Source organism: Petaurus breviceps, unplaced genomic scaffold (assembly GCF_028583685.1).
Source record: "Petaurus breviceps papuanus isolate PSGF00001 unplaced genomic scaffold, PetGlider_PUasm1.0 221, whole genome shotgun sequence".
Taxonomy (NCBI): Eukaryota; Metazoa; Chordata; class Mammalia; order Diprotodontia; family Petauridae; genus Petaurus; species Petaurus breviceps.
In genome coordinates, this window is record NW_027185877.1 from 9,057,867 (window position 1) to 9,074,524 (window position 16,658).

At 36.0% G+C, this 16,658-nt stretch overlaps 1 protein-coding gene across 2 annotated transcripts in view; it reads right to left on the reverse strand.

Annotated features, from left to right (window-relative positions):
- Positions 1-16,658, reverse strand: part of CNTN1 (contactin 1) — a 337,786-nt gene that overhangs the window by 33,384 nt on the left and 287,744 nt on the right. For both annotated transcript variants that reach the window (XM_069094831.1, XM_069094830.1), the window contains 3 exons: positions 13,895-14,129; positions 10,797-10,900; positions 4,224-4,410 (listed from right to left, as the gene is read on the reverse strand). In XM_069094831.1, the coding sequence (XP_068950932.1) occupies positions 4,224-4,410; positions 10,797-10,900; positions 13,895-14,129 (526 nt within the window). The remainder of the gene's footprint in view (positions 1-4,223; positions 4,411-10,796; positions 10,901-13,894; positions 14,130-16,658) is intronic.

Genomic DNA, 16,658 nt, shown 5'->3' on the forward strand with positions numbered 1-16,658 from the left:
TAATATTGCAAATAATTTTCCTTTAAATAGTTGATGAAATTCACTTCTAAATCCATCTAATCCTTTTGTTCTCTTTGGAGTTCATTTACTGTATGTTCATGTTCTTCTTTGAGATGGTGTTTTTTTTTCAAATGTTTTATTAACTTCTGATTTACATCATTAATTTCCACCTGATTTTGAGTTGCAAATTTTCTCCCCGTTTTTCCCCTACCCACCACCCCCGAATAGCAGTTCTACAGGCTATCCCCTCTTCCAATCTGCTCTCTCCCATATCTTCTCCCATAACCCCTTAGACTTTTCAGTAGGGCATGGTGGGTCTCTATGACCCAGTGCCTGTATATCTTCTTTCTCAATTACAAGTAAGATAGTATTAATAATTGTATATAATTTTAAACATTTCATTTTAAATCTCTGAATTCCAGATTCATTCCCTTCCTCCCTTGTCAATCACCCTTACTGGGAAGATAAGCAGTCCAGTATAGGTTGTACATGGGTAGCTAATGCAAAACATTAACACAGAAGATATATTGTAAAAGACTGATTATATTTCCCTCTCTCCTATCCCACCACCCACTTGTTCTATTCTCTACATTGATCCTGTCCCTTTTCAAAAGTGAGTGCTTCCAACTTCCTTCCCCCCCAGCCTGCCCTCCATTCCATCATCCCCCATCTCATCCCCTTTCTCCTACTCTCCTGTAGGGTGAGATACATCATCTAGAACATCAGGGCAATTTTCCTTGAGAATTTCTTGGAGGATGATTTCTAGGATCATGGCTCTCAGGTAGACCAATAATTTTTAAATTATCTCTCTTGGATCTATTTTCCAGGTCAGTGGTTTTTCCCATGAGATATTTCACATTGCCATCTATTCTTTCATTAGTTTGGATCTGTTTAACATCATCTTAATTTCTCTTAAAGTCACTAGCTTCCCTTTGTTCCATCTAAATCTGAAGGAAAGATTCAACTCATTGAGCTTTTGAGATTCTTTTTCCATCTAACAAATTTGGCTTTTCAAGGTATTCCTCTCTTCATTGCCTTTTTGAGTCTCTTTTGCCAATTGAGTTAGTCTGTTTTTTAAGGTGTGATTTTCCTCAGTCAGCCTGTTGACTCTCATTTCATAATTTTTTTACATCATTCTCATTTCTCTTCCCAATTTTTCTTCCACTTCTCTTACCTGCTTCTTAAGGTCCACTATGGCCTGTAACCAGCTCGTATTCTCCTTTGAAGCTTTTGTTGCAGGAGTTCTGACTTCACTGTCTTCCTCCTGCTCCATGCTTTGCTCCTTCTTGTCCCCAAAATAGGAGTCTAATGTTGGAATCTTCTGTTTGTTTTGTTTCCTTTATCTGGTCATGTCGCCCCTCAGTCACTTGACCCCTGGGCTTTTTGCCACAGTAGGACTCTGCCACCAGAAAGGGGAGCTTCTATTCCAAACGCTGGGGTTTTCTCAGCTGCTGGAGGTATTAGTTGGATGCCCTCTCTGAGGCCTCCACATGCTCTGGCAAGCTGGTTATGAACCCCTGAACCTCCACCCTAGACTGCAATCCAGATCTAAGCAGGTTAAAGCAAGAGCGATTACCCCTCAGACTGGTAGCTTGGTCCCCCTACGGTCTGCAGGCCAGGAGTTGAAGTTGGCACGTGGCACTGGCTGTGCCAGGCATCTCAGTGGCTTCTTGCCCTGGGGGCAGAAGCCAACTGCACTCCCAACTACTGGTCCCAAAGTCCACACTGCACTGACCTCTCACTTTGTCCTTAGCATCTTTGTGTTGATAAATCTGGAAATGGCCACAGCTGCTGCTGATCTGGGGTTCCTCTGGCCTCGGGCTGGTCAGGCCTGCCCTGGGGCTAAAACCTCTGGCTCACGGGGGCCTGGGCTCTGCTCCCAGAGCCCTGCACCTGCTGGGCTGTCCTCAGTGGGAGGTTAGCTTCTCTGTGTCATTTTGTGGGTTCTGCAGTTCCAAAGTTTGTTCCGAGTCTCCCTTTTACATGGATTGGGGAAGGTGGAAGCTGAAGCTGGGCGGAGGTCCTGCACTTGACTCCACCTCTCTTTTATTGTTAATCTAGACAGTTTGTATTTTATAAGTATTCATTCATTACATTTAAGCTGTCATTTTGGGGCACATACTTAAAAAAACAGTTTCTAATAATTGCCCTTATTTCTTTTTTATGTGAATTCTACTTTTTTCATTTTTATGAAAGCAATTTGGTTTTCTTCTTTCTTTTAAAAGTCAAATTAGTTGAATGTTTATTTTTAAAAGGTCTGTGGTTGTATTACTTCAATTTTTTTTACTTCTGATTTTCTCAAACTTTTCTTTGATTTTTAGAATTTCTATACCTATTAAATGCCTACTACATGGAAGACACTTTAGTCTCTCACTCATTTTAATCCTTTCCTTAATAATAATTCAGATAATTTCACTATATTTTCCTCAGTAATGGATGTGTTTAGTATTTCTGCTTTTCTCCACTTATGTAAGAGGTTTTATATGGTTTTTTATATGGTGCTCTCTAGAATAATGTAGTTCTGCTGTTTATCTCTTTCAATCAATTTGCCTTTGATGTTGCTTTGTCTGAGATCATGAAACAAAAATAGTTTTCTTTGATCCCTTATTTTAACTCTTTATGTTTTTTTTTAACTTTTTGGAGGGGGAGGGTAGGGCAATTGGGGTTAAGTGACTTGCCCAAGGTCACACAGCTAGCTTTTGTGTGTGTGTGTGTGTGTGTGTGTGTGTGTGTGTGTGAAGTATCTGAGGCCAGATCAGAACCCAGGTCGTCCTGACTCCAGGGTTGGTGCTCTACTCAGTGAGCCACCTAGCCGCCCCAGTCTTTATGTTTCAAGGATGTTTCTTAAAGACAAAATACTATTGGATTCTACACTCTAGTCCATCGTGTCATCCTTTTCTGTTTCATGCATTAGTTATCCCACTCATCATGATAATGATGTATTTCTCTCTATGCTATTCTCTGATATATTTTCTCTCTTTGCCCTTTGTTTATCAAAGAGAAAGTGATAATGAGAAAGGAATATACTCAGGATTAGTGATCTATGTTTAAGTCAATCTTTTTCAACTTTCTTACCCCTATTCTATTCCTCTCTGCCAGACACCAATGATAAACATTTGCTATTTCATTCTTTTCTTTTAAATGTGCCTTCACAAGTCACCCTTTAATAATGGATTCTGTTTTGTCAATGACCAATCCCTTCTAGAATTTACTCATTTATAAAGAGGTGGAGCTCTTTTTCTTGCTTCTCCGCTTAGAGATTCCTTCTGTTTCTTTGTTGAGTTGAATGTATTTTTATGTCAATTCTGTGTGATTGTCACTGCCTAAATTCTACCCTTCTTTGAATAATTTAGCTAAAAGTAAAGAGTAAGTGATCTCAAGTGACATCTGCTCCGCTAACCTCTTCTGACTTGATTTTATGTGTCTTCTACTTTACCAGCCAGACTTATGAAAGAGAAGTTCAACTTCCTTTCCCTTTCTTTTCTAAGTGTGTTCCTTTGCTCGCTCGCTCTCTTTCCTTTCTTTTAGATCATCAAAACAACTTCCAGGGTCTTTGCCTCCCTCTGTGACCATGGATGCAATTCCGATTTTAAAATGAGAATATCAGAGTTCTGATCGGAAATTTGTATTATCTCCCCCATTAAAATGCAAATACTTTTTCTTATGTAGCCTCTTCTCATTGAAGAGCAACGTGACTGCTGCCTCCTGATCATGCTCCTTGTTTGGTATGCAGCATTAGATGAATCTCGGGATTGGTCTTCCTGGCTGTTTCTCTGTGCTGACCTGGGTTGAACAAATAACTCACTGTGGTTTCTCCTCAGATTTCCCCATCACATTGTTTAAATAATTGTGAGGGAGAGCCAGGCTGTATTAGTTCCTCCTAGTTTACTATATATGCTTGCCTCCATTTCTATGACAATATTGTTTCCAAACATGCAATAAATATAGCTACTTAAACCTTGTGAAGGTTTTTCAAAGATAAACTTTTATAAAGTTGGTTTATTGCTCATTTTATTTCCATAATAGCACATAAGAATTGGTAAAAGAGGCTTTTTTTTCTTTTTTTATCTTTCTTAGTTAAATAAAATGATCCAGGCAATATAAAGGCAGTACTGGGGAGAAATACACTAATAGATGGAATATTTTTCCCAAGATGGATTCTAGATTGTGATGAAATGAACTTTTATATTCAAATATTCTAAAATTAAAACACCCATACTTACGTGCTTTCTTTGTATAGACATCAACCACATCACTGGGTGGCCCATATCCTGCACTGTTATAGGCCCTAACCTCCACAGAATACTGCATATCAGGTAGCAAGTTTTCGAGTTTGGCAGAATAATCCTGACTGCTGACTTGAACCCTTTGTGCAGCAGCTTCCTTATCCTGTACAGCCCAGTAACGAATCTGTAAGTATTTAGTTGCAGTTTTTGGTTAAAATTCATATTTTAAATGTTTAACACAATTTTAAAACATCTTTTTTTTATATTTTCTGAAAGTACTGTAATACCTAGAGTTGGTTGAAAAAGTTGGCCCCTGAAAAATACAAAAAAAAAAGATACAAAGCAATTCATGCTCTTGATGAGTTTATAGTATGATGGGGATAAGGATATATACACAAATTACTGTACTCCCTACCCAACTGCCATGTAAGCATGCATCTCTGTTTCTATCTTTTTTGTCAAATTACTGCACAAATTATTTACAATCTCAATTTCCAATCGTCTTCCTCTCCCATCCATTCACCTGACATTTACTGAATTCCTAAAACCTAAATGTGACTATGCCACTCCCCTACTCAGAAATCTTTAATGGTTCCATTTTGCTTCTAAGATGATTTTTTTAAGTCTAACCTTTAAAACCTTCCAAACTATGGCTCCCACCTACTTTTGCAGTCTTATTTCATATTATTACCCCTGTATTCCAGTCAGACATGTCTCCTAGCTCTGGAAAATATTCTCTGGACTCTGCACAAAAGATTCCATCCCCCAGATCCTACTTATCCCTGGTGGTCCTTTATATCTAGAGTGTGGTATCTAGTGAAATTTCAAACTTTTTTCAAAACATTAAAAAAAATCAAAACAGTTAGTTGACACCTTCTATATGAAGTATTTTCAGTTCTCAATGTTCTCTGGCTCTGGAAATTACTTTGTCCTGATTTCTTTGTGCTTTGTATTGGGATAACTGGACAATGAGAGCCTTAGAGGATGATATCAAACCATATAGAATATAAGGAAGTTTCCTATTCAAAGATAGAATACTGTGAGGTAATAAAAAAAATATGTTAACTGGCTTCTGAGCCAAAACAGACTGTTCATGGAAAAGTTTGAAAAAAATAAAAGGATTATCTCTTCCATCATGGCTTTTGAATAAGGGGAAAAAAATTTTTGTGGGAGCCTAGATATGAGAGGGACTTCAGTTCTCTTTCTTGCACAGTTGCTATGTGGCTATGAAGCATGGGATTTTTGACTCTGTTGTGTTTGTTGGATTTTTTTTTCTCATCTTTGTTAATGACTATCAAAGACAGAATGGATTGAGTAAAAATCTTGTGAACTTAGAAGGTCAGAAAAACTACCAGAAGTCTGTTCCATGTTCAGTGATTACTCATTTAAGATCTGGAAAGAATTTCTCTTCTCTGGTAATAAGCGAAAGAGGAACTTCTCTAAACCTCCAGGTTGGAGGAAAGGCAGCAATGGCGAAAGCATCAGTGGCCTTCCACCACTTGTCTCTTTTCCCACCCTGCTGCCATGTGGTGTGAACCAGCATTTCTGTTTCTATCCTTGTTGTCAACATTATTTCCTGGTCCTGGGTGAATGAATATTAGAGACAGAACAGACCTTGTAAGCTTCAAAAAGTTGGAAGAGCCAATAGAAGCCCAGTAACTATAGTTTATAGTCAAATCTTCCCTTAGTTTAGCATTTAAATTCATTAAATATCTTGTGCTGACAAATGACCTGCTTGACCCAGTCCAGCAAGAACTGTAACTGAGACAACACAGCCTACAAATAAGAAAGGGTCATTGGCAATGACCCCCTGTAAGCAAACTTTAACTTACAGTCCACTGTTACTGGGAATCAAGTAGCTGGGCATAAGGGAGAGTGTCCTTCAGTTTTGGGAAAGATGTTCTGCTTCAATCCTCACTATACCTTCTCTGTAAATAAACTTTCATAAATAAATAAGCCAATTAATTAGTTATTTTATACTGATGAGATATTAGCTGGTTAAATGATATTAAGTAAAGAAACAAACACAGTATTGTGAGTCATAATATTAGAAAGAAAGATGCTCCCAATATGCCAGGATTATTCCTAGCTATCTAAGGGGACACCTCATCTGAAGAGTAGTCTGATGGAGAATTAACAAGGCTTGAAAAGCAATAGTGAGCTATAACCACCTACTCTCATATTGTTTCCTCTTAATATGTCTTAAAATGATATACTTAATGACATATCCTCCCAAACTGCATAGACGCTAGATATGACACAATTGTCACATATGGGGTAGCTATGTTGCTAACTGATAGAATATTGGTCTAAGAGTCAGCCAGAGGAATTTGAATCCTGTCTTACACTTACCCTCTATGTGGCTTTGGAGAAGTTACTTAGTTACCTTCAGCATCAATTTGCTCATCTATAAAATGGGCAAAATAACAGGACCTATCTTCTAGGATTGTTGTAAGGATCAACTGAGATAAAATATGTAAAGTGCCCTGTAAACCTAAAAGCAGAAAAAGAAAAGCTATCTGTTGCTGTGATTAATGTTAGTAATAATAATAATAGTAAGTAATTGATTATTTGTCTAAATGGGTAGGGTTTTTAAAACCATGTTGCAACCATCCAATGTTACTATTAGGAACTAAAGTCCTCTGATTTTTAAAAAAGGGATTAAAATAGCATGTTGTATAGAATATTTAATAATGTTCTTTTGGGTTTCATTTTTCCTAAAATATTTTAAAATTAATATGAACGCTATGAACTATACTGTTCTTTGAAATAGTAAGCCCATAATTTGCATGTGAAGTATGGATGAAATAGGAAGCAGTTTAAAGCAAATATTTACTATAAACATACAGATACTTCTATTCTTTTGAAGATGCCAAATGAAGCAGAGACAGTATAACATGACTTCATCAAAACACTAAACTGTTTGTGTATTTTAAAATTGCTTCTCTTTTGGAAGATGCTTGGTATAAAGTCTAAGAAGAGGAATTCTCTATAGATGGGTGAGCTATTTCTTTTTTTTTTTCCTGGGTGTCATTATATTGATTGCATCAACCCCAAGGACATTTCCAAATAAGACCCATAATCAAAAGATTTCTGCTTAACTATCCACCCAGGAGGAAAAAATAAGGGAACAAAATATCCCTCTTGTTCAGAGTGTGTCTTAGAATTGTGCAGACATTTTATACATACACATAGCTCTTGGACAAACACTAATTGTGAATGATTATCTTTGTTACAACTGTTTGGGAAACAGAGAATAATTTGATTTAAGTTGGGATATTTATGTAGTTCTTTAAGTGTCTCAATTCTCCTTTTAAAATGTGGTCCCTCTTTTTTTGTTTTTGCTTTTTTTGGAGGGGGAAGGGCAGGGCAATTGGTATTAAGTGGCTAATAAGTATTAAGTATCTGAGTTCAGATTTGAACCTGGGTCCTCCTGATTTTCAGGACCAGTGCACCACCTACCCGCCCCTACAGCAATACCCTTCTGGCAATGCTATATGGCTATGAATTATAAAACACTATAGTGTTCTAGTGTTAGAGAAATTAAAACTACGTTTCATCAAAAGGAATATGGAGGGCAAATGGTCAGTATGCAGAGGTTAGAACACATTATAGTTAAAGAATTATGCAGGAGAAATTGCATAAAGCATTTCATCAGAAAGACAAATGATAGGGAAAAAAGTGGACAGGTTATATAATGACAGCAAGGGATATCACTAAGGAAATATGTTGGAGGGACTGAAAAGACCTCCTTCCTCCCATGTAAAATTTATAGGAAGCATAGTTACACATGATGAAAATGTGTGGTTTGATCATGAGATGTACCACTGGAAAGTATTCACATTAATGCAATCATAATGTCAATGGATATTGAAGTCAGAAACAGAGATATTATTAAGATTTAATGGAAAGATATTTTTCTTGGATGGAAAGGATGTTTTGTTTCTTTGTCATGTTAAGTTTGAAGTATCAATGAAACACACAGATAGAAATGCTCAATAGGTGATTGATGGAGTAAGACCAGAACTTAGTAGAGAAATTAAGGTTGTGTGTATAGTTCTGGGAATCACCTGCCTAGAGGATAAATGAACACACAAGAGTGGATGGGACCATGGAAAGAAGGTATAGGAAAAGAGAAAGAACTTTAAGGCAGTTTCACAGTTAGATATTGGGACATGTATAGTGACTCAGGAAAAGATAATGATAGGCAAATAGGAGAACAATGAAAGAACAGCACAAAGAAAACCCAGAAATGAGTGTTCAATAGTGCTGAGATGTCAAAACAGATGAGTGAGGAAGTGTCACTGGATTTCACAGTTGATCAATGTCTGTTTTAAAGAAAGTAGTTTCAGTTTGTGGTGAAATCAGAAGCCAGAGTGCAAGGTTTGAAAAGTGAGTGAGAGTAGAAATAGTGTCTATAAGTAAAAATAAATTTTTCTAGGAGTTTGGCTATGACAGGGAGGAGAGATAATGTTGTGGACATGCTCTTTGGAGGGACGTGTGTGTGTGCGCACACACACATGCATGAATATGTATTGCACACCAGTAATACATCTTAACCCACAGCATTATCTATCTACTTACTTTAATATTACTATATATATGTATATATTTATATACATACATCTACACATATATGTTTCTGTGTATGTATATTTTATCTTCTAATTGACTGAAATGAGCTGAAATTAGATTCTGCCTTATTTTTAGAATTCTAGGGCATGAAAGCTGGAAGGAATCTAAGGAAGGAACTGCATCCTTTCATAGATATTTACTTTTAGTGAATATATATAACACTTATGGAATAAGAAGCATTTTCAAAACTTTGGTCCATTTTACAGATGATGAAATTGAACTCTAGAGAGATAAAATATTATCTTATCTTAGTCCTTGGAAGCAGACCTTAAAAAAAACAGGAAAACAATCTATGGGTTAAAGTTTGGAAAATACTTCATATTCCACAAAAGCTAGAAATATTCACTAAAAGTTTTTAATTTGTTACACCATTTTCATTTTTCGAATCCCCACAGTCATCTTTGTCTACTTATTCTAGTGTTAGTATTTCAATCATACTTCAAAGAATCTGCCAATGGAATAATATCAGTCTTGTCATTTTCAACTTTAATTTTCTGTTCTCTGTTACAGAAATTTCTAGGGCATCTTTGTAACAGACTTCGAGATCATAACATTTAAGCTTTATTTATTTTTTTATTTATTCACTCACTCATTCATTTATTTATTTTAGAGCTAGGATTGTTTTCCCTAATTTTCCTAATCCAGACATGGTGCTGAGCATAAGGCCTTATACCTAATACCTTAATAAATATTGAATGGAACTGTGAGCCAGGGTAGCAGAGCTAGATCCTCACTTGTTTTCCAATTTCAGCCACGATTTTGGTCATTGCTCAGTAATGTCTTCATGACTGTATGTGGAGTTTTCTAGGCAAAGCTACTGGAGTCATTTGCCATTTGCAGCTCCAGATCATTTTACAGATGAAGAAACTGAAGCAAGCAGGGTTAAGTGACTTTCCTAGGGTTATATAGCTATCTGAGACCAGATTTGAACTCAGGAAGATGAGACTTCCTCATTACAGTCCTGGCATTCTATCCTTTGTACCACCTAGCTGCCCCAATTCTTTGTGTATATATCCTTTATCATTTTTCCATAGACTTTTTCAAAGTAAACCATCAAGAACATTCTTTCAGATTTATGTTCTTCAGTAAAATAAAAACTAATTTACCATGTGTATAAGGTAATTTTGTGGAACCTAATTATATATAAGAAGGCAATTAAAAATACATATATTAGAACAGGTGTTCTTAACTTTTTTGTTACATGTAACCTATGTAGCCTATGGGCTCCACAGAAAACATATTTTTAAACACATGTGATATAGTAAACACAATTACAAAGGTAATAGATTATATTTAAATAGTAATCAAAATATTTTTGAAAAAACAAGGTCATGGACCCTATGTTAATAATCTTTACGTTAGAGATATTTATATTAGAGAATGGTTTTGTTCATATTATAAGGTGGGTCTTATTCCGGTCTCTTGTTACCTCTTTCCATTTATCTAACAAATCTATTTCTCATTTAGTTCATCTTGCCTAGACTATTAAAAGGATCATATTCTCTTTGTAGATGTAATCTCTATTTCATATTCACCTTCCAATTTTACTAGCAGAGTCCTTGATATATGACATATCCCCCAACTAAGTCTGTCTGAAAAAGTTAATTTGGAGGCTATATTACCCCAGGTGCCAGATTTCCTATGGCTCTGACTGAAAAACAGAATGTTTTTTCCCTTTCCTACAGTCACCTCTCATTCACTAGCAAATTCCAATTAACATAGGAAAATAAAGAATCTTCACACATTTTTTTAGTGTATATATTTAGCTATGTATATAGCATGCATCTATTTACCACATATACACAGAAATCTATACTGTTGTCTAAATTCAGTTGTTTGGATAAGTCAAAGGAAACAGAATAATGCAATATTTGAACAATTGTAGCAAAATTTATTTGAGAAGAATGTATTTGCTCCAATAAAATTTGAACTCACCTGATAGCCCTCCACAGTTTTTTCTAAAACATGTTTCCAAGAAACAGAAATTTCTGAAGAAGATAGGACTTTTATGCTCACATCTGTAGGAGCTTCACCGGGTGCTGAAGAATTGATAAAAATGTTTCTCAATTTTCAGTGCTACATTTATTTACTACAAAATTTAATGTGACTATTTATACTTTTAATTTAATTTATATTTTTAATATACCCTTGATTTCATTTTATTTTTATTTTCATTTTGTCTTAACATTACATTAAAAAATTTTTGAGTTTCAAATTCTTCCTCTCCATCTTTCCTCTTTCCCACCCATTGAGAAGGCAAGAAATATGATACCAGTGTAAAGTCATGCAAAATATATTTCCATTAGTCACATTGCAAAAGAAAAAAGCAATAAACATAGAGTAAAAAATCAATATGCACTAAGTTCATATGTTCTCTCTAGGTGGATTGGATTTTTCACCATGGGTTCTTGAGAATTGTCTTGGATCATTCATTGTACTGATCACCATACATAAAGTGATCATTACTGAAATACTGTTGTGTACAATGTTCTCCTGGTTCTGCTCATTTTACTTTGCAACAATGTTTTTCTGAAACTATCCCCTTCTTAATTTCTTATAACACAACACTATCCCATCACAATCATAAGCCCTAATCATTCCCCAGTTGATGGGCATCTCCTCAATTTCCAGTTCTTTGCCATCACCAAAATAGCTGCTGTAAATATTTTGGTCTTTCCTCCTTTTCTTTAATCTCTTTGGAGTAACAGTATTGCTAGGTCAAAGGGTATACAGTTTTACAGCCCTTTTGGCAAAATTACAAATTGTTCTCCAGAATGGTTAGAATGATGCACAATTTCACCAATGGTAACTTTTTTGTTGTTCAGTCATTTTTGCTTCAGTAACATCCAATTCATTGTGACCTCATTTGGGGTTTTCTTGGCAAAGATACTGGAGGGGTTTGCCATTTCCTTCTCCAACTCATTTTATAGATGAGGAAATTAAGGCAAACAGGATTAAGTGACTTGTTTGAGGTCATATAGTTAGTAAGTATGTATGGCCAGATTTGAACTCAGGAAGATGAGTCCTGGCCTATCCACTGTACCACCTAGCTGCCCTAATAGTGCTTTAGTATAGCTATTTTTTCCACATCCCCTTTAAGCATTTATTATTTTCCTCTTCTGTCATGTTAACCACTCTGAAAGGTGTGAGGCAATACCTCAGAGTTGTTTTAATTTGCATTTCTCTAATCAATAGTGATGTAGAGTATTTTTCATGTGACTACTGATAGTTTTGGTTTCTTCTAAAACTGTCTGTTCATGCGTATTGACCATTTATCAATTGGGGAATGGTTCTTATTTTTATAAATTTGACTCAGTTCTCTATATATATGAGAAATGAGTTCTTTATCAAAGAAATATACTATAAATTTCCCTTTCAGTTTCCTGCTTTCCTTATAATATCAATTTGCTATTTTTGACTGTGCAAAACATTTTTAATTTTATGCAATCAAAATGATCCGTTTTACCTCTGGTGAACCTGTCTATATCATTTTTTGTCATAAACTCTTCCCTTATCCACAGATCTGACAGGTACATTTTCCATATTCCACTAATTTACTGATATCACTCCTCATAGCCATTTTGACCTTATTTTTGGAATATGGTATGAGATGTTGTGCTATACTTAGTTTCTGCTAAACTGCTTTCCAGTTTTCCAAGAAACTTTTGTCAAATAGTGAATCTTTGTTTCAAAAGCATGGATCTTGGCATGGATTTGGAGTACTAGATTATCCAGATTTTGCATTTAACTAGATTATTTTTGTATTTATCTAATTACTAGATTACTCTTGTCATTTACTACAGAGTACAGTGTACCTAATCTCTTCCACTGATCCTCCACTCTATTTCTAAGCCAGTAACAGATTTGTTTTGATTATGATTGCTTTATAATATAGTACTGCTAGACTGGGTGAAGGTAGATAGCACAATACTTGGAATGCTGGGATTGGAGTTAGGCCTCACTTTCTTGGGTCAAATTCTGCCTCAGACACTTACTAGCTATGTTAACCCAGGCAAATCACTGTTTGCCTCAGTTTCATCATCTGTAAAATGAGCTAAGAGAAGGAAATGGCAAACCATTCCAGTATATTTGCCAAGAGAACCCCATATGGTGTTACAAAGAGTAAAACACAACTGAATGACAACAACAACTGCTAGGCAACCCTTCCTCCAATTTTTTTCATTCATTCCCTTGATATTCTTGACCTTTTATTTTTCTGGATGAATTCTGTTACTATTTTTTAATGCATACTTATTCTTGCATAGTTTGATGGTTATGACACTGAATAAGTAAGTTAATTTAGGTAGAATGGTCATTTTTATTGTATTGGCTTGAAAAAGGAAATTGTTGATCACATGGTAATGAGGATTATGGGAAGAACATGAACAAAATGTCATGGAGAAGTTGCAAACTGCACCAGTATAGGGGATATACTCTCAGTTCCATTAAAATAACTATACTAGGGGCAGCCAGGTAGCACAGCGAGTAAGAGCACCAGCTCCAGTGTCGGGATGACCTGGGGATCAAATCTGGGCTCAGATACTCAGCAGCACACCCAGAAATAATTGGCAGTGTAACCTTGAGCAAGTTACTTAACACCGATTGCTTTAAAAATAAATAAATAAATAACAAAAATAAAATAACCATACTATAATCTAGCTTCTCAAGAAAATTAGAAAAGAGTATGAACAGAAATCAATAGGATCATGGATAAAACTGGCAAGAATGTCATTCCAATATTCATTTTGTAGATGAGTAAACTCAGCCTTAGAAAAGTGAAATGATTCGATTCATTAGTATAACTAGTATAAGATCTAGGATTTGAATCCAGGTTCTCTGACTCTCAAAACTCCAAATCATTCTTCAATGTTATCTCATAGCAGAAAAGAATCAGAATGAATTTACCTCCAAAATTTTATAATTCACTGAATTATTACACTTCTCACTAGCAATGAGGAAGTAGCATACAAATCTGTCTGTAGAATTTACTAAGAAGTAAAGCAAAATTAACTTGGAATGTCTTTTTTACTTACCATCTTGTGCAGAATAAATGACTGCTGTAAGACTAAATGGTCCATCTCCTTTGCTGTTAAAGGCTTTCACTTTTACTTGAAACTCAGTGGAAGGGGACATTGTTTCATCTTTATGAACATACCGGCCAATATCTGGATTAGTAACTGTTACTTTTTTCCACTCTTTTCCACCAAATGGCTTGAAGGCCACTATGTAACCAAAATTGTTGCCATAGTGGTATTCTCGGGACAAAGGCTAAATGGGCAAGAAAACATTAAATCTATTTCAGTTGCGATCCAAATGAATTTAACAGAAAATTGAAAGTCATTAAAGGACTAATGAATTGTACTTATTTTTTAATAGATATTGTTATGTTGCTGTTCAGTTGTTTTTCAGTTGAATCCAACTTTTCATGATCCCATTTGGGGTTTTCTTGGCAGACACTGGAGTGATTTGGCTTTTCCTTCTCTAGCTCATTTTAGAGATGAGGAAACTGAGGTAAGCGGGGTTAAGTGACTTGCCCAGAGTCACACAGCCAGTAAGTGTCTGAAGACAGATTTGAATTCAGGGAGATGAGTCTTCCTGACTCCAGGCCTGATACTCTATCCACTGTTCCACCTAGCTCCCCAGATATTGCTATGTTTATATTTGTCCTTTGTTCTCAAAGAGAGCCATCAGGGAGGTGATGCCATGACAATGCAGTGAATTGGATTTAAGCAAAAGAGAGCTGTGTAAAGTCACCAGCCTCACTTTCTCCCCTGGAGTTAGCAGGACGACTGGAGATGACTCTGAATGTAGTGGAAGACAAAGTCAAAACTTTGGTGATCAAGATAAAAACTTTGGTAAGAAATAAGGTAGAGAAAGGCCTCTCTGCCTAGTAAAAAAAAAAAAAATTCAATCTGGGAGGGGAAGACCCTCTGGGTTTCTGGCTGAAACAGAAACAGTGGCTATTTACATTTACTCTGAGCCAGTCAATCACACAAACAAGGACCTAGTAGAGCTTCCCCTGGGACCTATTGTTGGCCAATCAGCTACTCAATTAAGAAGGAACCACCTACTTTGCTGTAATGGTTAGAAATTCTGCTGCCACCCCCTCCCCCCCTTAATGTAGAATTGGGGAGAGTAGGCATGAATTAAGCAGCACAACTGATTCCCAACCCCACTCCCAGTCCAGTTGATGAAATATCTATATAAGGGGCAAGTATCAAACATATGTTAACCTCAAAAGTTTGGTTAAAGGAAGCAAACAAGTTAAGTGATACACATTTTAGTATTTATTCCATATTATTCCCTTAAGCTATACAAAGCTTACTTGCATGTACAAGGAGTCAGAAGCTAAGTTCTAACAACCAGATACAAGATTTTATATATTTTTGCACAGTCCCAAGATGTTTGCGTCCCTCAGATCTATGACGTCCGAGTGAATACAGGACAAATGACAAGACAGTGGAGATTTACATTCTCAGGATGTCTCTGTCTTCCCTATCTGGAATGTATCCCCAAGAGAATCTCTGAATTTCCAAGTATCTTTTCACAAGGGGGCTGGGGGAGATACCTATTCCTGATTTTATCTAGTCTTTCAAGCTGCAGACACCAGAAAGGACATTTTAAAGCAAAGCAAAGCAAACTGTTTGAGTAATTCAGACTTTGGACAAATTTGATATTTAATGATTATCACATATAAAACTAGGCTTTAAGGTCTTAAGTAGAAAGAAGGTTTTGTACTGTTATTCCTTTCCAAGGTATGAAGAAATCTTCCAAACAAAAGGAAACTATTAGAAGGAAACTAGGTATTGGATGAAAAAGGATCAGTCGTGCCATTTAGCAGTCCTAAAAAAAAAATGAGACACTCCTAATGAGTCAACTAAACTCAGAGATGTCTCTGAGCAGTGTGAACTCTATTAACAGAGGAGAAAAAGAATATGAAAGAAGAATTCAGTTCTTGAAAGGAAGTTATTCTATCCTTCCAAAAATATTGACCGTATTTTTTTTTAAATAGATTGCAGTTTGTCCTTCATTCTTGAAGAGGATCATGACATCAGGGAGATGATGACATGACTTTCAATTGACTTTGATTTGAGTGAGGGAGGGCTGTGCAATGTTACCAATCTCGTTTTCTCCTCCAGAGTCACCTGGGTCCAGTGGCCAGATATTTATCAGGACCACTGGACATGGCCCAGGATTCCTTGGGAGACCTTGGCCCTTTTAAGCTAAGGCCTTTTCAGGTTCTCACTTTGAGTGAGGCAATGTCCATTCAATTAATAGGCCTAGTTAATTTAAAAATAATAATAATTAATTAAAAAATTAATTTAAAAAAATCAAACCAAGAGGGGAAGACCATCAGGGTTGATAGCCAAAAGAGAAACAGTTACTGTTTACATTCACCCTGAGCCAGGAGGGCCCAAAAAATAACCAATAAATGGTGGCTGGGCAGAAGTCATTATAACAATATACCTTGTTGATGTACGAAATTAAAAAAAATTCATCAAAACCTTCAGCTGAATTACAGATTTTTACACAGATAACCCTAGAAATGTGGACCAAATTAATTTGAATTTAGAGTGTTAAATATTGTACCAGCATTTTTCTTTTGCAAAATTATGACTGGAATTATTAGAGTAGAAATCAGTAAGCAGCACAATCGATTCCCACCCTCCACTCCCAGTCCAGCTTTCTTTAACACATTCTTTATAATACACATAAATATTTTTAAAAGGGTGGATTACATGTAGATAATCATATAATTTGCTAGACATGTGTTTGCATATGTAGGTAACTATCACA